Source organism: Medicago truncatula, chromosome 2 (genome assembly GCF_003473485.1).
Source record: "Medicago truncatula cultivar Jemalong A17 chromosome 2, MtrunA17r5.0-ANR, whole genome shotgun sequence".
In the NCBI taxonomy this organism is placed as follows: Eukaryota; Viridiplantae; Streptophyta; class Magnoliopsida; order Fabales; family Fabaceae; genus Medicago; species Medicago truncatula.
Window position 1 is genome coordinate 40,200,894 of NC_053043.1, and position 22,069 is coordinate 40,222,962.

The window sequence follows — 22,069 nt, forward strand, 5'->3', positions numbered from 1 at the left end:
ACTCCATATGATTGTAGAAAAACCGTTTTCAAAACCATTTACTCACAACTTAGACCAATTGGAGACTTCACAATATTCTCACACCTTATCACTGATAGTCATGTGCCCAAAATTCATACACCTACTTGATCATATGATCATGACTATTTGAAACATACATTTTGTGCAATGTGACCCTAAAAAAAAGCACAATGGCATGCATATAATATAGGATCCATATTGTATTACATTTAAAGGTTAAAAAAATATTATACCACTTTTTCAAAATGAAGATTTTAAAGAACAATGATTTGTTGCTAATTTGGTTAAAATTGACAGTCTCTCCTCTTGCAAAGGCTATTTGCTAGTACTAAATAGCCATGGAGGTGTATAATGCCCTAACCTTCCGACCACTGCTCTTACATTAGCCCACAAGTCACACATCATGCCACGTGGCATATAAGTACCACCTCACTTGAACAAATAAGTTTTTCTTTATTTAAACTTTTTTTACTTTGCATCTCATTCTCTATAATTTTTATTTTTTTAAACTTATTTAATTATTGAAAATATGCAATGGCTTTAAAATTATAGGCACCTTCCCTCCTATTAAGAATGATGCATTTTACATGTAACCTATTGTCAATTCAAAATTGATTGACCTAATTAAAGGTTTTAACTTTGATAAATCAAATCAAAGTAGTTATAAACACGAATTAAGACACAAACATTAGACACACCAGAACACTAGCATCTCATTACTAGTAATAATTTAAAAAATTATATTCATGTGTTTGTATCATGTATGTATGAGTGTCAAACACTAACACATTTTAGATACCAACACTTTTAATTAAATATGTCGATACTACGAATAAAATATAGTCCTACAAAATAAACCAAAATGCAAATCTTAAAATTAAGGATAAACAAGAGAGAGTGTGTCCACATGTGATAAATAAAATTATAAAAAAAAAAAAACCAAAAAACTTTTTATAAAAAAGACAAAGAAGAGGTTTATGTTAGAAGTAGCAAAAGACAGAAAGGAAAGAAAAAAAAGACAGGGTCCCCAAAACAATAAGACCCTCCAAAAGCATTACACACATATACCAAAATGTCCTTTCACCAATTTTCACCAACACATTCTGATTTTCCTTTTCCTTCATAAAATAAAACCCTCACACTTTTTTCTATATAAACACACAAAACACTTTCACCACATAACACTTTTCTCTTTCTCTCTTTTCACTTGAAAAAATGGCCTCTGCCTCTGAAAACCAAGCAAAAAACAAAGGAAGAAAAAATGGTAAAGGACCAAAAAAACCACTAAGAGGTGTAGGAGTTGAACAGTTAGAGAAGCAGAGGATAGCGGCATTGATGAAAAAACACTTTGATCTTCCTCATCAACAACAGGTTTTGAAGTATGGTGCATTTTCACCAACTGGGCCATTTCAGTTTCCTCAACAACAAATGATGATGAATGAAAACACCACCAACAACAATAATAACACTGTTTTGGTTGGTTCTGGTTATGTTCCTTTTGTTGGTTCTAACGTTGGTGCTGGATGGATTGTGCCTAACAATCAGAATCAGAATCAGAATAACATTAAAAACAGGGTTGTTGTTGGTGGTGGTAACTATGGATCTGGTTCACTACTTTGTAGTAGTAGAAACCCTTTTGAGCCTTCTAAAGAGCTCTCTTCAATGCCAAATCTTCATCACTCTCAACCTTTTGATCTTTGCCTCAAGGTATAATATATTTAATTTAATCAATGTCATTTACTTTAATCCTTTTTGTTTTAAACGTGTTTAAGTTTATTTCATGACATTGATTCATGATTAGATCATGGAGATTATTAATTTAACATTTTTTTTTTGTTTATGTACATCAAATTTTATGATGAAGTTAGCTCCTTAATCTTGTAATTAAAAATGTTATTCATGTTCTCTTACGTTTAGTTATTTTCTATTTTTCTAATGAATGCTGAAATTTTGATTTTATGTTTTTATTATTTAATGTTCCTCTACTTTTTGTTATTTATGTTTTTTTGATGAATAATTTGATTTTTTTTTTGGTTATTTAATGTTGCTATACATTTTATTATTCATGTTTTTTTGATGAATAATTTGACTTTTTGATTTTATTTAATGTTAATTTGACTATTCTTAAAAAAAAGAAGTTAATTTGATGAATAATTTGACTTTTTGAATTTATTTAATATTTTTTATTTCAGAAAACACGTTTGAATGAGGAGGAGAGTAATGTAATGAGAGGAGCTGGAATAAATACAAGGAATTTGGAGGCATGGTCTAATCATCATTATGTTCATGATTTTCTTGGAGGATATATGCCTCAACCTCAACCTTCTGCTTATCCAACTCATCACAATCTTGATGAGGTATAATTCATACATATCTAGTTATTTTATTTATTTTTGGTCAAAGTTATTTAATTTAATTTACTAGCTTATATGAGTTTTTTTATTATTTTTTTACAAATTTATTTCATTGTGCTTATGCTAGAAATGCAATGTTTATTATTATTATTATTTTTTTTTGGATAGATGCAATGTTTAGTTTAATTTAATGTAACAGTTTCCATATCTAGTTATTTGGAAATTTATTTCATTGTGCTTATGCCAGATACAATGTAATGTAACAGTTTCCAAGTGTTTTCAATTTTTCTAAGTTTAGAGTAATACATTATTTCTGAATTAAAAAAATTGATGGGGTGTTTTTTTTTTTGTGTGTTGTAAAGTATGTGGAGGTTGTTGCTGTGCATAGGAGGGGAAGTTCTTCATCAGGAGGGAAGGACAAAGTTTTCATGGAGTATGATTTTTTTCATGAAAAAGATGGAAGAGACACTTCTTTCAAGAACCTGAAATTTCCCACAATTGGTGAAGCTTCTTCTTCTTCTTCTTTATCTCTCACTGTTTCAGCTTATGGTGGAGATAATGCTACTACTGATCTTAGTTCTATTGATTTGTCTCTTAAGCTTTGAGACTAGTTAGATAGAAGCATGATCAAAGATATTGGATGTTCCTTTTTATTATTATTATTGATGTTTGTTTTCTCAAGTATGCTAGAACTTTTTGTTTATTTTCTTTTGATGTTCAAACTTTTCATTTTTGGTGATAATTTTGATGTTTCAAAGTACAATACATGTTACAATATTTATATACATGTAGTATGTCATCTTTTGATGTTTCAAGTGTTTTCTTTTTTCTTCTCTTCCTAGTTTTTAAATCACACTCTTAACCTTAATAAATATTTTGGTATATAATGAATTATAATAGATACTTAGTCTATTAACATTTGATTAAGGGTTTGATTTTTGACCGATGCGTATGAAAAACATATGTTAGAAGAGTTCACCTTCTTAATAGAATCTCAATTAGCTATAAGGATTAGTCTCCTCGATTGTGTGCGAAAATACTTTGATTTAGAAAATAATAATAATAATTAATAACACGCCCATATAAACCTAGAAGGCTAGAACTATGAACTGACATAAAATTATGGGCTTTAAACCCTAGCAACTGTTTCATTCCATAGAATTAATTAGTGTCAACGCTATGCAACTTGGGTTCACTAGTATTTACTTTTAAGATAAATAAAATTTAAAAGTATATTTGATTTTGAAGGATGTGATTGCTGTTCTAGAGATAATTTAAATGTTCTATGAGCTGAAACAAATGCTGGCAACTCTGTCATGCCGTTTATGGGAGTCAAGTAATGCCTATAGAGAATGCTCCAAAAAACGTGAAAAAAAATATTCATCAAAATAGATGCCAATGCTAGAAGACCCTATTAACATTGGCATTTGCATCTTGTACCTAATAAGGGTATAAAAGCATAGGGAAAATAAAACAAAATTTAATTGTTTTTGAAAACAAGATGCATGTTAATATAAGGAGTTAAAAAGTGTTTCTTTTTCCATGTAGTAAGAGTTGTATGGCAGAGTGGCTGCCTGTGGCAAACATGCTATATCTCTTTGTTCTACTTATTATGACCACCTTTTTACCTTTTAACTTTTCTGTAATCTCTCTTCTTTAGGTAAAACTGCACCCTAATATCTCTCCCTATGTTCTCTTTTCTTACTCACAGTTCAAACATAGGACTACATCACAATTCTTTTCTTCTCTCTCTCTATCAGTTTTTTATTTTATAAAAAAGTAATCTAGATTAGAATGGTTATATGTCAAAGAGATTCACTAACCTCACCTTAGAATGAGATTAATTTATGTATAGCTTACAAACTATTATAATTCAGACTCAAATCTAAGTTATTAATATCACACTAATTGGTTTCACATGCACATTTTCTAATGGGGTTGGAGTACTAGATAGCTTTTGCTTTTACTCAATGAAAGGGAAGTTACCAAATGGCTGGTTGTTGATTTGGCACACACTCTTGTGGGTAATTTGAAAGACTAGAAATGCTGTAATTTTTGGAACAAAACATCCTTGTCTTGGACATGGTTCTTGAGGAGAAAATTGAGATATCCTTGTTTATTTATGAATGGAATGCTAACCCCTTAGAATGTATTGGGATTATTTTGGTAGTTAGAGCACTACTTATACTTAATTGGATTTACTACCACTTTTTCTTATATTCCGTCCTATTTTAATGAATAAAAGATTCGTGTGCTGTTTAAAAAGGTTTTCTCTTCAAGTAAGAGTATAGGTGGAAAAGTATATTAATTAATTTTTTTTTTGTTTTTGAAAGAAGTATATTATTAATTAAATAGTTCATTGTAATTTTAAAATATCAAGAAAATATGAATGAAGACGTTCGTAAGGATATTTCATCGAATGAAAATTTCACATGGGCATTTATAGAGCGAAGAGTTAAGGTAGAAAGCTAATCCAAAACTAGGGATAGGTCTTTTGCAAAATATTTCAGTTAGCTTACTTAACTAGTTAGTGAAGTTGTTTTGAAAAAAATTAAAGTGTTAGGGAAACGAAAATACTAGTAATTGACTAGATTATTCAATAAAATATATATATATATTTGACAAATATCAAAAAATGAAAGAAAAAGCAATTGACTTATTATCGTACTTTTTAAAATAAAATACTATATCAAATATTTGATCATAATAAAATATCAACATTATTCTTTATAAATTAAAACTTTTAACAAAAGCTTTCATAGCTCAGTTGGTTAGAGCACCCGTTTAGTAAGCGGGAGGTCTTGAGTTCAACTCTCAATGAAAGCAAAGTAATTTTATTTGCTTACAAATTATTTTATCTCATATATCATCAAATTTGGAAGGATATGAAATTATTACAGATGTGAAGGATGTTTGTAAGTATAGGTTGCAAATAAAGAATATTGATATAGCCACAATGAATCATATCCACTACCACTTTGGAATCAAATTTTATTATCACATGTTGCAAGTGTTGGGAATGAACAAGGCGAAGGCTAGAAAGAATTGGCCACAATTCAATTGCAAGAGTATTTGAAGTTGTAATTTTACAAATAAAATCAATCACAAATTTAGCATGTTCATCACAAATCAACTTACCACAAGTTGAGCTTCCATCATGTTGGTAAAATGTGATCCATCAACGTCCGCTAGAAGTCTTGGATTGTTTCAATTCAACCACAATGTCTTGGATTGTTTCAATTCAACCACAATGTCATGAACGAGATTGTTTACCAAGTGTGTCTCCCATATCCGATCAAAGAGAAGATATGAGCATATTTCTATCATAACTCCAAAAAAGACAGTCTTATCCCAAAATAGATTTCTTATGCCCTTCGATGTTAAGTTCCATTCATTATAATAAAGAAGACTGAGATCGAAGAACTTACTTCAGTGTTCTTTTATTTTGTTTATTATAGGGGTATTTTTAGTAGAGTTTAATTTTTATTTTATACGTGCATCTAATAATATGTTGCCGTATTAATTAATAAGTATGACAAATCATGTGTGATAATACATCATTGAATGCATGTGTAAAATAACTTTACTCTCACAATGCATACAAAAATTAATGAGAACTATGTCATTGATTCCATGCTTACTATTGTATTGTCATCTATGATTTCAGTTGAATGATAGACTAATGCGCATTAATAATAATATCCTTTGCTTTAGTTGGTTACATTGAAGAACAAACATTGTCTTTCAATCGTGTGGATTCCATAACTACAATAGAAAAGATTAAGTAATATGAATTGAATTTACTATAAACTAAGAAAGCGTAAGATTCCCTTTGAGACTTATTGCATACATCTTTGCCAAGTTTAAATACAAGAATCATGAGAACTTTTACTGGATTGCTATTTGACATATTAAACCTTTCCAATTTTCTTGTAGTGCATTATTTTCCCAACATACTTCCTTTGACTGATATTGACATCTTCAACTCATTGAATAACTTCAACCTCTAGAAAATACCTCATCTTCCCCAAATCAATCATGACCTATTCTCTCTTCATAGATTCTCTAAATTCAATCATCATACTCACATCTCTATCATTTTCAATGTACATTAAATCATCTACATATACACTTACAATTGGAGTTCCTCCTTTCTTGCTCGATACTCATCACATCGAGTTACAATCAATCATACAAATAGAATTTAACACATTTTTACAAAAAAAATCTCAAGAGATTAGAAATACGAGTTACCTCACCTATATGATGTTCAATATTGTTTTTCGATATAATACAAAACTTATAACTCACACTTGAAACACCAACACCACTTAAGGTAGACTTTGAAATGTAAAAAAAAAAAAAGAGTTCAAATAAGAGTGAGGGTAAAAAAACGTTTTTAAACTAAAAAAAGTTGGAAATAATAAAAACCTTTCGAAATTTGCATTTAAAATAGGCTTAATAGCAGTTTTAGCCCCCTAAGAAAAAAAACTATAAAACCGTCCCCTAAGTTTTGCAACTGTAGCAGTTTTGACCCCCAATGAAAAAAAAAACACGTGGCACCTCACTTAAGGTGTCATGTCAGCGTAGACCAAGTCAAAATTTAGGGGGCGGTTTTGTAGTTTCTTTTCTTCTTAGAGGCCAAAATCGCAATTTTGGAAAAGTTAAAGGGCTAAAACTGTTTTTAAGCCTTTAAAATAAGACACCTGAAAGAGTAAAAAAATTGGGGTTACAAAATTTTTTGACAACTTTCTCTCATTCCTTTTTTTCTCTCTATTATTTTTGACCAATAAAAATAGAGGAAATGAAAGTTATCTTGAAAGTTGTCACCAATGGTTCTTCATATATCATTACTCAATCAGAAATTCAAAATGCAACAATCTCCTTCCGTTCCCGCTTCCACACCGCCGCAAACCGCCACCTTTCCCCGCAAAATCGGCGTCGCAGTCGACCTCTCCGACAAGAGTTCATACACCGTCACATGGGCAATCCAACACCACATCCAACCCCACGACACCGTAGTCCTCCTCCACGTCTGCACCACGACACACGACAACAACGACACCGACGAAATGAAGAAGATGAAAAACTACTTCCACGTGTACACGATTTCCAAACTTGACGATTTTGCGAAATCGTTACTTCAAGCACAGATTCCTTACAATCTCCACATTGTGATGGATCATGAAATCAAGGAGCGTCTCTGCTTAGAGATCAACAGTCTCAACCTCAGCGCGCTTATCGTTGGAAGGGGGCGAGTATTGCGTTCGCCATTGCGAATGTCCTGTTGGTGTTGTGGGAAGTTCTGATGAAACGGACGGTGGAGATTTGATTTCCACTGCAAACTCCGGTGTTGGAAGATTCGCTGAAAATTCTACGGCTAATTCTGTTTTGCCACCGCCGAAAGAAACATATGTGGAAGAAATTGATGATATGTTGCAGAAATATAACGAAGGTTTACTTAGCAGAGGTTTGTGATTTTAGATACTTTTGTGAATTGTGATTTGTGTGAATAATTGTTTGTGTTTTGAAGATTTTGAATGTTGATTTTGATGTGTGTGCTTTGTGATAGTTGATTTTGTTTGTTTGTTGCATTTTAGCTGTTTGTTAATGGAATTGGGATAGTGAGAGATCAGCATAAGTGCTTATGTATAAGCTATTCCTATGAGATAAAATAAAGTCAAACGTTTTTTTGTATAAGTTATTAGTTGTTTTTATAAGCTATCCTGGATAGTTTACGAGAATAAGTTGAAAATAGAGTATGTACATGTTATAAGCTGTTTTTATAAACTGACTCTGATAAGTGCTTATGGCAGTAGGTAAGCTCAAATTAACTAATTTCAAACAAGCCATAAACACTAGTAATTACTTCTTTAAATAGATTTAGGTTTTGATTTTGGTAATTTTTGTAGAATATGATTCTGAGATTATGTTATAATTGGAACAGATTTAGTGTTGTTGATTGGTTATTTATGATTATATGATCATTTGATAGGCGTTCTACTGTTCTACATATTGTGCGAACCAGACTATACATCTTTGGGATATAGGTTTTGTGTAAGAACAATCATTGTTAGGCATTTGCTAAAAATTTTCATTTGCTTTGTTCTAGTAAGTTATTGCAAATTAACATATTTTTCTTGACAGAGAGAACATTTACCTCAAAATCGAGGGAAAACATCAAACTAAAAAATCCAGCTTAAAAAAAGAAAGAGATCCAAGATGACAACTCAAATGGATAAAATCAAACTCAAGAAATAAAAACTTGAACAATACCGAACTGAAATCCAACTTAAATTTTCAAACTCAATAAAAATTCAGATATAAAAACAGATCCTAAGAAAACAGAAACTGACAGAGAGTGCTTCTTCGGCCGATTGGCCTACGTTTTCTTTTGAGCTTGCCTTCTTTGGCCTAAAAACAGTGAGTGCTTCCTCTACTACCTTTAACTTTAGCAAATAGGTCTCTTGTCAAAGACTTCTCCAGACAGAGCATGCATACACAGCTTGAATGGGGTGCGGCTGGAAGCACAGCGGGCCTGAGGGCGAAAAAGCACAATGAAACAAAAGGCAACCAAAAAGAATAGCAAAGCCAAAACAGCTGAAACTGCTAACAATGTCTTTACAGCCATGCAAGACACACTTATGGAAAGAACATCTATCCTGGCAGAATTAGGCAGTTTTAAGTATCTAGAAAATAAGTTAAAGGTTGTAGAAAACAATGACATTGAATTAAACTTCAAGGAGTTGAAGATCCCCTTCAAGGGCACATTTGAGATGATTCAGAGACAACGCGGAGATCATTAAACACTATATAACATGATTAGAGAATCACATATAATTAGATAAGATAATGTTCGAATGTTGTAGACTTGTAGTAGCTGTTATTCAAATTAAGCAGTATGTAGTATGTACATGTCCTTATTCAAACCAGGTGTTATGTTTGTGCGTGTTATTTAAATTTGTCATTATCCAAATTAGCATTCAAGCTAACTTTTAATCTGTTATGTTGTACCCTATATTTATTCTTAACACAAGAAAATCTTTTTGTTATTCAATTGTATAATCTTCTCTAATTTTCTAATATTATCAAATTGTGCTAAACGATTTATGCATGAATCAACCATCTAATAAATCTAAAATATTCAGATGACTTCAATAAACTCTTTGATAGAGTCTTCGATCAAATCGTAGAAGAAGAACTTATGGACGACACTGACGAACAAATCCTGATGAGTTTAAGACTTGAGAATGAGAGGAGACGTCAATCCCAGACCTCCACTAGATGCAAACGTACAAAGCGTAGACATACATGAAAAGGTAATTAGTTTTTTATATTCATTTGGTGTATGTATTTCTCATCATTTTTAACTTATTGTGTTCTTTCAAATAAATTAAATCTGCTGTACTTTTATATTCTTAGCTTTCGTGTATTTATTTTTTCAAAATCAAAATACAAATGAATTACTATTTTAAATTTTAAAAAAGAATGTATAAAGATATGAGGTCAATTGTGGAGTGTATTTTAATTTCTTAATGCTGTTCCATTGAAGAGAAAACTTGTTGGAGTTCTTAAATCTTATTGTTGATCCCTCTAAAAGTAAGTTCAGAACTATAACTTGGTTTCATAGCAAGATTCTGGAAAGAAATTGGATTCTTCATTTCTTCTCCATTTCAGCAAGAGTCCAAAACATACAATGTGACGGTTGTTGATTAAAGTGTTGTTTCTCTCTTTTTTTGTCACTGCACGGCTTCTCAATCATTGCAAATACTGATTGTGATGATGACTCAGTTATGTTCTTGTGAATTGTTTTTACCATGCATATACTATAAGTCAATTTTGGAAGGTAAATGTTTAGATTGTACATGAAAACTAGAAGTGAATATATTATGATTTTAAAGTTTATAATCCGTTGCTTAGATCAAGTGTTTATTCATAGAATTAGTTCATGCCATGAAAGCATGTTTATACTTTAAATTTTCCTTATTAATTGTTTCTTTTTTTCTTTTCAATTCATTTTGTTTGCACATATTGACCAGTTGTGAAAATGAAATTTGACTTCCTTCCTAATTGATGGTTGGTTATGAACAGAGGATAAGGAGTCTAGTCACCTCTTGGTTCTGTCTTTGAAGGTGTACATTTGAACTTTATGAAAGTTTCTTTTTCTTTCTGCGATTGTTCCTTCTTTTGGTAGTTGGTATTTACGTTTACATGTCAAAAAAAATTAAGTTTCATAGTCGTACATTTATTATCTGCTGCACTCTATGTAAGGGTTGGAGCACTTGGATTTAGCCAACAAAGGTTGGTTTAAATGGTAAGGATACAAATCATTCTATAAGAGTGTTAGCTTGAGTTCTGTTGTTATTATGTGAGAATCTCGTTGGTGAGTAACTTGTTAGTACCTTTCTAACCGTTTTTATGAGCCACGGGGTTCTCTCCGTACTCTGCTGAGTCTCCATAATCAAACTCATTCGAACTTTTAATTTTTTAAGTTTAAAGTAGATGAGAACTATTAAAGGAAGGTAACTTATTTAAGACGTAACAACTCTGAATGCTTTTGCATGTTTGAGCCTTTCAGTCATATTTCTTCATAGGTCTCATGACATGTATCTTCATTCTTGAATATTGACTCCTTCCCCTATCCCCTTTTGTGTGTGTGTGTGTGTGTGTGTGTGTGTGTTTGTCCTGTTGCAGAATGTATCTGGCCTAAAAGTATTCACGAAATGATTGTAGAGTGGGTTCTTTTCTTTTCCTGTCAGGTTGAGCATCTTCTTCATACGAACAAAGGAAATTGTAAGCATGGGTTTGCAAGGTTTGATGTGATCTCTGGAGGATGTTCGAAGATTGTTTATTTTTCTTTCCAAATACCGTCTGTATTATATTATACTCTTTGATGTAGATGTAGCCTTTCGACTGTTTTAGAGGTTATTCTCCCATCTGGGTGCGGGAGATCACACCATCACAACAAACATTGAGCTCCAATATTTAACTTATATTTCAAGTTACTAAGTTGATAGAACTAATTAGTTTACATTTCTGTTTAGTTGATACTACTATTGTGTAAAAACATGAAATTGTATGTGCTTGATCAATCATTAGTGTGACATGAAATAGATTGAAGAAACTGTGATGTCTTTTCCTTTGGTGTCTTTGTTTCTAAACGAGTACTGGATGCTCCTTTTACTTTGAAGAAATAGGTGTGATGTCTTATGCAGGGAATAAAATTGTAGGGGTTAAATAAGTGTAACTTTACTTTCATCAAATCTTTTTGAAACCTAGGGGATTTTCTTCAATGACTTCATCAATGCCAATCTACCTAGGAGACTTTCATCCTTTATCATCACTTTAGATCCCAAGTTGAAGAATCCTCATTTGCTTGGGGAATAGTCCAACATCTATAGAATGCAGATGATATTCTCATATGGTTTGTGCTAACTTGGCTTAAGGTTAATTTTAACTAGTATTTTGTAGGTCTATGTAAAGGAATCATTCTTATCTATAGCATCAGATTTCCTATATTGTAGGGTAGGGTATTTTCCATTCATATTGTATCTCGAGCTTCTGAAGGATGCAAATTCAAGAAGGGTCTATACTTGCTAGCCAATATTAGAAGTTTTTTTTTGGAGGAAGCTTGGCTTGTGGCCTGATATGTATGTCGGTCGTGGGGGTGAATAATGCTAGAAAAATTGCATACTCGTCGGTATTCTGTAATCCTACCATATTTAACCTTTATCAAAATGTTGGTAAAAGATTGGAAAGTGGTAGTTCAAATTTAGAGAAGATTATTCCGAATTCATGTCTTACAAAATTTTATTCTACTATATTCACACCCCTAACCACAAGATAAGTCATGTGGAAGAGTCACATAGCAACACATTATATACTCAGACTCCAAGTAGGATCCAACCACATAAGAAGTCAAAGAGTATGTTTGGTTGAACCGTTGAGAGTAAGGGGATAACATACCTTTTTTATTTTAGATCACGGATGCTATGAAATGAGTTGTGGTATTTGTACAACCAAAATCAGGACAACTAGTGCAACGGCATATATCATTGTGAGGGGCATGCAAATCAGGATTCTGCTCTTTACCCAACCAAAATTGCTCGTTCCAAACTGAAATTCCCATAATGCCCCTGCGTGAGTTTAACTCACGCTAGTGTAAATCTTGTTGTCTGTTAATATATCAGTAGTTGCGTGAGTTAACTCACGCAAAGATTAAGACTAGTGTGAGTTAAGTCACGCTAGTATTAATCTTTGACACGTGGCAAAATGCTTTGGTGGAAGACCAAGAGAAAAAGATAATTAAAAATTGGTCATGGTAAAATCATTCTCAATTGTATAGATATACATATAGATATAGATTAATATTAATTGCATCCTAATTCAATATCTTCTGTTTTACATCTATGGTATCCAAAAATACATTTATACATGGTAAAGAAACTTAAGTAAAAATATTATTATATCTCTTTCATTTATACACTTTTTTAATACATGTGAAATCACCAAGTATGTTAATTATTTTGGGATAGAAAGAGAGTATTTTTGTTTTTGTTTTAACCCTCTGCTTCTAAGGGTAAAAGTAATCTAAAATTCGATGACAAGTATAATCGATAAAGAATTGTTCTATTTAGGAATCGAATTCGAAAACTTCCCTAAAATATATATTTCGAGTTGATCAATTCGTTGGATCAAATTTTGTGCACTACATGTGAACTCTTCTTAACTTCTTGATTGAAACCAACCGGAAAAGTGTATAATAGCTCGTAGTTTGCCTTGCACCATGCATGCTTGTATCGATCTCCATACATATAATTTAGCCTTCCGAAAAAATTGTAAGCATTTCAACTTTATAGATCAAAATTAAAATAGATCGAAATTAAAATAAAATCTGTGAAAGTAAATTAATTTCATACTCCATTTGATCACGATTATAAATAAAAAAACTAGTCCCCGTGAGCATAGCTCAGTTGGCAGGGACATGTATAATTATATGCAGGGGTTGAGGTTCGAACTCCAGACACCCCACTTATTCACCTTGAAAAATGTGAATTCTAGCCACTAGACTACTTGACAAAAAAAAAAAAAAAATTGAGGAAAAAAACTATTTTGTTTTAGATTCATTGATTAACTAATTTATTTAATCTATAATTAAATAATCAATTAATCGTCCCTATGAGCTTAGCTCATTTGGTAAGGGATAATGCACAATATGTGCAGGGGTCAGGGTTCAAACCCGGACACCCCACTTATTCATCTTTAAGGTGAATTTCTCTAGCCACTAGGCTACTTGACAAAAAAAAAAAAAAAATCAATTAATCTAAAAAATTATCTTGCTTATTATAATAATCGAAGGAAGTACTCAAGATTATTTCTTTAAGAAAATAATCATGCATGTCTTCCATTATATTTCAAGTTTAAGAAAATGTGAATAAGCTACTCAATGATTAATTTTTCCTAATTTTTAAATATTAATTTTTAATTATTTTTTGAATTTCATCTTAGGTTTTTTTGAAAGGCTGAATTATGTAATGGAGATTAATGCAGGCATGCAAAAGTGCCAGACAAACCAAACAATTATACACTTTTCCTGTATATATCGTGTTTTCAATTCAAGATTCAAGAAGATAAGAAGAGTTCACATGTAGTGCCTAATGTAGTTCACAAAATTTGATTTGACGAATCGATCATAGCCTCAAATATATTTGCGATGTGAAAATTCATATACGCATGATTAACATGACTCAGACAGTGACATAGTAACTATTATTTGGCTGTTACAAGTGTCATATAGCTTATATGGAACTTATCATTTAGTCTTACATAAATTATTAATGGTCCAAGATTTTGGCATCTTCTCATTTTAAACTTACACTTTAGATTCACTGGTTTTTATCATTTCTTCTAGGATTTTTTTATCTATCGTTTTCTCCAATCTTGTTATTGATAACGTCATAGATCAACCTTGTGACCTCATATTATATACATTAAGGGTCCACTTGTTATAGATTTTTTTTTTTTTTAAGGAAATTTGTTATAGATCACAAATGTGATTTTAATGTTAAATAACTTTTAGTATTTTTTTTTTTTTTTAAATAGCAGAAGTTTTGTGTTTATTTACCAAAATAAATGTGATTTTAATGTTAAATAACATTTAGATTTTATTTTATAAAAATAGAAGCGGTTTTGTTTTTATTTATTAAAAATAAAAATCATTTTTTAACCACTTATTGGAATCTTTTAATTATCGCTACTCGAAAAATAACTTTTTATTTGAATCTGTTTTTTTGATTATTTTTAAATTATATTTTTTTTAAAAGAACCTGGACAAATGATTTTTTTTTATTTTTATAAAAATGATATGTTTTTTATATATAAAAAAGTGAACTTTTACAAAATAAACTGTTACAAACGAGATCTAAATTATATTAGTGTGCTTTCTTTAAGCAGCAAATTATTTGACCTTAATATATTAGTCAATTTGATATCTATCACTCTGATACACTTTTTAGAAGTAGCACATCACAAACTTTGAGCTCGATGTACATGAGAAACTTCAAAAAGGGTATTCCACCTTATTAAAGCTAAATTCAACTTTAAAAACGTTTAGGAGGGGAGGAAAGGGGAATGAAAGGTTTATGGAGAGGTAAACCATTGTATGCGAATTTTAAAAAAAACAGGGAAATGTTTGGGGGGGGCAGCCATGGGCTGCAACCCCTCCCTCCCCCACACATGATATAGATCCCTTATTATTTCTTATATTAATATTTTGTTGCAAAAATAATTGCAGTAGTGTATATTTATGTAAATTCACTATTACATCCGTCTCTAATCTTTGGTCTATTTTGTTTTTTGTTCAAAAACATTGGTTGTTTTAGAGAAGTAAAATAGCAATGATGTTTTTTTTTTTATGCTTATATGGAATTGGTCTTTCTATTATAAAATCACTCGGTTTTGCCCCCTTCATCACATTTTTAAACTTAAAAATGATGATTTGATATATTTAAATGGTTGACATATTAGTTGATAATGTAGATCAAAATTCGTAAAATTAGTAAAAACTTAAGTTTCATTATTTTTTTATCGCACAAAAGCGTGCCCTGAAGCAATCTCCACTATTGGAGCCCTCGCTAACGGTTTCTGAAGATGAAGTAACGTATCTCAGAGATAGTTATCAACCTCTTTGTTTATATAAGCGTGACCTTGCACCACGCCCAAGGTACGATTCACTATTGGAGCGCACCCTGAAGCAATCTCCACTGTTGGATCCCTCACTAATGGTTTTCGAAGATGACGTCGCGTATATCGGAGACGGTTATCAAGCTCTTCGTCTATATAAGCGTGACCTTGCGCCACGTCTAAGGTATGATTCACTCACCACGTTTTAGCACAAAATTCACCTCTTTCTCTTACTAACTTGAGCGTCAGAGTACTAATGTGATTGCACAATCATTCTCCTCTGTCGTAGAATTTTTCTCTCATCCACATCGGAAGTTCATCCTCCACCTCGTTGGAGCCATTTCTACCGAAGAACCACCATAAAAAAAAAAATCTTTATTTTGCACCGGACATGACATATTTATATGGCAAATAAGTTATTAACATGTCAATGATAAGCTTGGGATAGAGATTATACGCTAATTAACTGTCGCGTGAACGCGTATTATAAATGTTCTACTATTTTTATGTGTATAGTTTGGGAATTCCATCCCTCAAAAAAAAAAGTTTAGGAATTATTTTTGTTTTGAATTCTACCAAGTACAAGCAGGGATGGAACCATAAAATATTATGTTTGTTTTGAATTTTTATGTTTTTGTTGCTAAAAAATTCATATTTAATTCTTTTTTTTTTTTTTAAATTGTATTTTTTTGAGAGATTGTCATAATATTCTATACATTCTTGAAATTTTTTACTCAAAAAGTAAGAAAGTTAGACATGAGCTAACTAAAAAGTAGGGAACATAAGTATCGATGAAAAACTTTTAAGAGACCAAAATTTTAACAAAAATTTTATAAAGACTAAACAAAAAAGTTTGTATATTTATAGTTGGCAAAAATGTTTTTTTTTTTAAAAAAATCTAAATCAAACACACCCATAATCTCCTCTCCAAACTAATAGAGGTAGAAAGAAGACATATAACACTTTGCTCTTAAAAAAAAAAAAAGACTTACAACACTTTATTAATTTAAGGAAATGTTGTCTAAGTTAATTGTGATTTTACAACTCAAATAAGATAGTATCATCAAAGATAGAGATTAGTATCTGAGAATTTCAAATTCACATGTGACACAAATCACCTCACATTTTTCTTTCTATAAGTAAATTTTTATTCATAATTTTTTTTTCATTGTATAATAATGAATCGTTTGCCAGACATCTGAGAAAATATATTGTCTAATATTGCTTTACACGGTCCCATTTGGTCATGAAATCAATTATTACACCCGATAAACCTCTATTATTGAAAAGTTCTCCAGCTATAAACTTGTTTGTATAAAAATGGAAATATGAGAAAATACTTTTACATGTTATATATGCATAAGAAGGGATGTCTAATAATACAAAACATGATATCAATAATTTGGATACAAAGGTGACAAGTCCAATAATTACTCTCAATATTAATTTAATGCTACTATGTCCGATATGTTGATACTTGTCATCTAAGACTGCAATACTGTTTAGTTTATTAACAAGTGAACTCTACATAAATAACCTAAAAGCACGATATCAAATAATTAAGGTCCACTAACTATTCACTCACTAATGCGAGTTATAGGAAGGTGGATGATTAAGGATGGACATCCACTAAAATCATTTATTCATAACACTCCCCTTTCGATGTCCATCAGGATATGCCTCATTAAAACTTTACTAGAAAAAAACTTATTGAAAAAAAATTATAGTGAATGAAAAAGAGTACAATATCCTTTTACATGATACACTTATTTCTCCCCCAACAATACAATCATATCTGAGTCGATGAAGACCTATTTTCTGTATCAGTTGTTCAAAAACTCTGCTTGGGAGTGACTTTGTGAAAAGATCTGCAAGATTATCACAAGAACGAATTTGTTGAATGCTTATATCACCATTCTTCTGAAGATCATGCGTGAATTTTTTTTTTGGACAATTATGTTTTGTTCGATCTCCTTTAATGTAACCTTCTTTCAACTGAGCAATGCAAGTAGTATTATCTTCATAAATAATTGTTGCATTTATTCTCCCGTTAGATAAACCACGACTCTCTTGTATGTGTTGAATTAAAGACATTAACCAAACACATTCTCGACTCGCCTCATGTAGTGCTAAGAGTTCAGCATGATTTTATGATGTTGCTGTTATGGTTTGTTTCACGGATCTCCATGAAATGGTTGTACCTCCATAGGTAAACAAGTAACTTGTTTGTGATCTTCCATTATAAGGATCTGACAAATAACCTGCATCTGCATAACCTGTTAATTCAAATCTTGGCACTTTTGAATAAAACAAACCCATGTTCATTGTACCTTTAAGGTAACAAAATATATGTTTGACTCTGTTCCAATGTCTCCGTGTAGGTGAAGAACTATACCTTGCTAATAGATTGACAGAAAATGAAATATCAGGACGTTTATAATTAACAAGGAAAATTAGTGCTCCAATTGCACTGAGATATGGTACTTCATGACCAAGTATTTCTTCACCCTCTTCTCGAGGTCTGAAAGGATCTTTCTCCATATCCAGCGATCGAACAACCATTGGAGTAGACAACGGATGTGATTTGTCCATATAGAAACGTTTTTATACTTTTGCAACATAAGCTTCTTGATGCACAAATATACCATTATTCAAATGCTCAATTTGTAATCCTAAACAAAACTTTGTCCTTCCCAAGTCCTTCACCTCAAACTCTTTCTTTAAGCAATCTATAGCATTTGGAAGCGCTTCAGGAGTTCCAATAATATTTATATTGTCAACATACACAACAATTATAGTAAATTCCTTTTCAGATCTTTTTATAAAAATACATGGACAAACGGAGTCATTTTTATATCCCTTTTTAATCAAATATTCACTGAGGCAATTATACCACATGTGCCCTGATTGTTTTAGTCCATATAAAGACTTATTTAATTTGATGGAATAGTCTTCTTGAGATCTAAGTAAACGTGTCTTAGGAAAATTAAATCCTTCTGGGAGTTTCACGTAAATGTCACTATCAAGTGATCCATATAAATAAGTTGTAACAACATCCATCATGTGCAATTTGATCCCTTCATGTGCTACAAGGCTAATTAAGTACCGAAAAGTACATGCATCCACTACAGGTGAATATGTCTCATCAAAATCTATTCCATGTCTTTGTGAAAATCCTTGGGCAACAAATCGAGCTTTATATCTCAGAATTTCACCATTCTCATTTCCTTTTCTCACGAAAACCCACCTATATCCAACAGGTTTCACACCTTCAGGTGTTCGGACTACAGGTCCAAAAACTTTTCACTTGTAAAGCGATTTTAATTCAGCTTCAATTGCCTCTTTCCATTTTGGCCAATTCTCACTTTGTCTACAATATTTGATAGACTTTGGTTCATGATCGTCGCTATCATTTATCACATTTAGCGTTATATGATATGCAAAAGCATCGTCAACGTTGACTCTTTGTCGGTTCCATTGTATTCTATGACTGGCATAATTTATTGAGATCTCTTTATTTTCATGAATTTCAGGTACCTGATCAGTCTCTTTTGGAACTGAAATTTCAATTATATCGGAAGACTCTTTTAGAGTTTCTACATCCTCACTTGGCCATCTCTCTCTTTTTAGCTCATTTTCTTGTTCGAGGATTTTTATCTTTGGAACCGACTGCCCTACCACGCTTCATGCAAGGTTGAGACTCATTTGCAATATGAGATTGCCCAATTGTGACATCCATTTTTATTGGAGCATTATCAGCTGACATATATGATTTTGTCTCACTTTTTGGATCAGTGAATGTATTTGGTCATTGATTTGATAAACTTTGCAAATGATTATCTTTTGAACTTCAGGTTCATATATTGTTTAGTTCGAGAATCAAGATGAGACAATGATAATTCTTTCCACATGATCTCCTCTTCCAGCTGCTTACTTTCAACCCTTAATGTTGGAAACTTTGATTCATCAAAATGACAATCAGTAAATTGGGCGCTATAAATAAATCTCCTGTTGTTGGTTCAAGATACTTTATACTCCATCCGTCCCTAATTATAAGACCCTTTTGAGAATTTTTTTTGTCCCTTTTTATAAGACCCCTTTGCTATTTCCAACTACATTAATTATTTCTTTACATGCATGCCCCTATTTATTATACATAATTTTCTTCAATCAGCAATAAATATCATGTTGAAAACATAAACCAATTATCTCTTAAAGGATAAAATTGTAAAAACAATAGTAATTACAAACATATTTAATACAAATATCAACTAAATTCCCGTTATTTTTTCAAAAGGGTCTTATAATTAGGGACGGAGGGAGTAATAGATTGAAATTTATATCCAACATATATTTTCAACCTTCTTTGAGGACTCATCTTAGTGCGTTTTGGTGGAGAAATTGGAACATACACCACACATCCAAAAATAATTATTGTCATGCAAAAATTCTTCGAGCAAAAATCGATCACCACTTCTGATTAATTAAATTCTGAATTATATCCTATGTCATGTGTTTGCAATTTGGTGGATTAACCCTTTGATTTGAGCTGTATCAACGTGGTTAACTTAAGTATCTTTTATACTTCTTTTAATGAATACTTTGATTATAAAATAATAATAATTTTGCATTATATTATCAAATACTCCATATATTTTGTTGAATATAATATGTACGTTTTCATATACTACTTTTTACCCTGAATGAACTCGATGTCACTTTCGAAAAAGGTAAGGAAGAGCGTACAAAGACAAAAATATCAATTGACATCCCACCAATAGCTTTGCTCGAAATGATCAAAGTCATCATTAGGTACATTATATTAATAATACATGTGATATACTACTTCATTAGAATAATATATCCACATGTATAAAGCAGTTAATATTTTTCTGAGAAATATAAAACAACTATTAATTCCTTAAAAAACAAAAAAAATAAACAAAGCAATTTACTAATCATGGTTACATTTGAAACAAAAGAAAGAGAAAGTTACAAAGACATTTATTTTTGGAACATTGAATACAAAGACTAGCTAATAGAGTTACATTAATATTCTTTTGATTAACTTCTCCTACCTCTCACTTCTCTTAAAATGATCAAATGTTATGTTACTAATATTAAATAAGAGAGAAATAGAGAGATAAATTTAATTATATACACCATCGAAACTATAACAAATTTATACCGTCACAATCACAACCAATCATAGATAAACGATTTGAAAATAATTATAATTAAAGTCATTTTTAATGATTGGTGATAATGATTGATTAACAGTATAATTTATTTTTAAAATTGATGGTGTATATGAATTAAATTTTAAAGAGAAAGCTAACCAAAAAGAAGTTAGATAGAAGAGTTGTATTACAATAACATTGGATCCACACCTTGACGAGTTGTGCATAATTTAGGTCCATCCATTAAACATGGACTCAACCTAAACATGAGAATGCAAAACTCCATTTGATTTAAAGCACCATCTCCATCCAAATCACCCTCCATTAGCATGTACACGAGTTCTTCATCCCTCACCTCCAAGCCAAGCATGAAACAATTCATCTTCAAGCTCTCAAATGTTATAAGACCTTTGTTCACATCCATAAGCAAACGAAATCCATTGCAAAGTTCACCTATAAACCCTTCTGCTCCTAAACGTGAAATCATGGATGGAAAGTAGTCCTCAAAATCCAATTCCATATGGAAAAACTAAGAGTAAAATTTCAAGTAGAAGTTAATTGGTAAGAATAGTGTGAAAGGGGATATTGGTAGCTTGTGCTAGAAGGGTGTGTTAAGTTGTGCTTCTTATATACCATACAAAATGATGGCGTGTTTTTTTTTTTTTTTTTTTTTTTTTTTTTGGTGAAAGAGATGCAAACAAAAAGACAGCGTTTTGTAATTAATTTGAGTGAAACAATAGTTTGGTTGGAAATGTAGGGTTCCTTCAAAAAAAAGAAAACGTGGTCCAAATTATTTTTTTATTCAAATGTGGTCCAAATTAAAAGTAATCAAATTTGTAAATGATTATTCAAAGAATGACTTTCACCCTCAATTTTTTTTTAAAAAGAAACTTTGCATTTGTATTTTAGCAGGAGGTCGTTGGTTTTATCTCAAAAACTAACATAACTACTGATTACTACTTTCTTAGTCCCAAATTATAAGTTATTTTGGTGGAGAGGGAGGGGTTGTGGTAGCATGTTTTGAAGGCCCGTTACGGTGAGGAGGGGGGCCAGTTGAAGGAGGGAGGTAGCCATTGTTCGGCTTGGTGGACATCGTTGTGTAGGGTTCGTGAGGGGTTAGGTGAGGGTGTAGGGAATTGGTTTGAAGATAACATTCGAAGGATCGTAGGTGATGGGAGATATTCTTTTTTCTAGCATGATATTTGGGTGGGGAAAATTCCTCTGAAAATTAAATTTCCCCGCCTCTATGAGTTGTCTGTTGATAAGGATTGTTCGGTGGCTGAGGCGAGGAGGGTGATAAGGGCGGATGGGGGTTGGGATAGGGTGTGGCAA

At 31.6% G+C, this 22,069-nt stretch overlaps 2 protein-coding genes, 1 long non-coding RNA gene and 1 other non-coding gene across 4 annotated transcripts; 3 read left to right on the forward strand and 1 right to left on the reverse strand.

Annotated features, from left to right (window-relative positions):
* The first annotated feature begins 1,236 nt into the window (after positions 1 to 1,236).
* Positions 1,237 to 3,009, forward strand: LOC120578090 (uncharacterized). The gene is made up of 3 exons (XM_039830162.1): positions 1,237 to 1,728; positions 2,214 to 2,378; positions 2,738 to 3,009. The coding sequence occupies exons 1-3, from the start codon at positions 1,237 to 1,239 to the stop codon at positions 2,978 to 2,980; spliced, it is 900 nt and encodes a 299-aa protein (XP_039686096.1). The 3' UTR covers positions 2,981 to 3,009.
* A 2,118-nt stretch (positions 3,010 to 5,127) lies between these two features.
* Positions 5,128 to 5,201, forward strand: TRNAT-AGU (transfer RNA threonine (anticodon AGU)). The gene has a single exon. It is a non-coding gene; the product is annotated as a tRNA-Thr (tRNA).
* A 2,026-nt stretch (positions 5,202 to 7,227) lies between these two features.
* On the forward strand, positions 7,228 to 11,499 carry LOC11433596 (uncharacterized). The gene is made up of 3 exons (XR_003009370.2): positions 7,228 to 7,845; positions 9,524 to 9,694; positions 11,135 to 11,499. It is a non-coding gene; the product is annotated as an uncharacterized lncRNA (long non-coding RNA).
* An 8,982-nt stretch (positions 11,500 to 20,481) lies between these two features.
* On the reverse strand, positions 20,482 to 21,379 carry LOC11408436 (calcium-binding protein PBP1). The gene has a single exon (XM_003596461.3). The coding sequence runs from the start codon at positions 21,255 to 21,257 to the stop codon at positions 20,925 to 20,927; it is 333 nt and encodes a 110-aa protein (XP_003596509.1). The 5' UTR covers positions 21,258 to 21,379; the 3' UTR covers positions 20,482 to 20,924.
* Between the last annotated feature and the right edge of the window lie 690 nt (positions 21,380 to 22,069).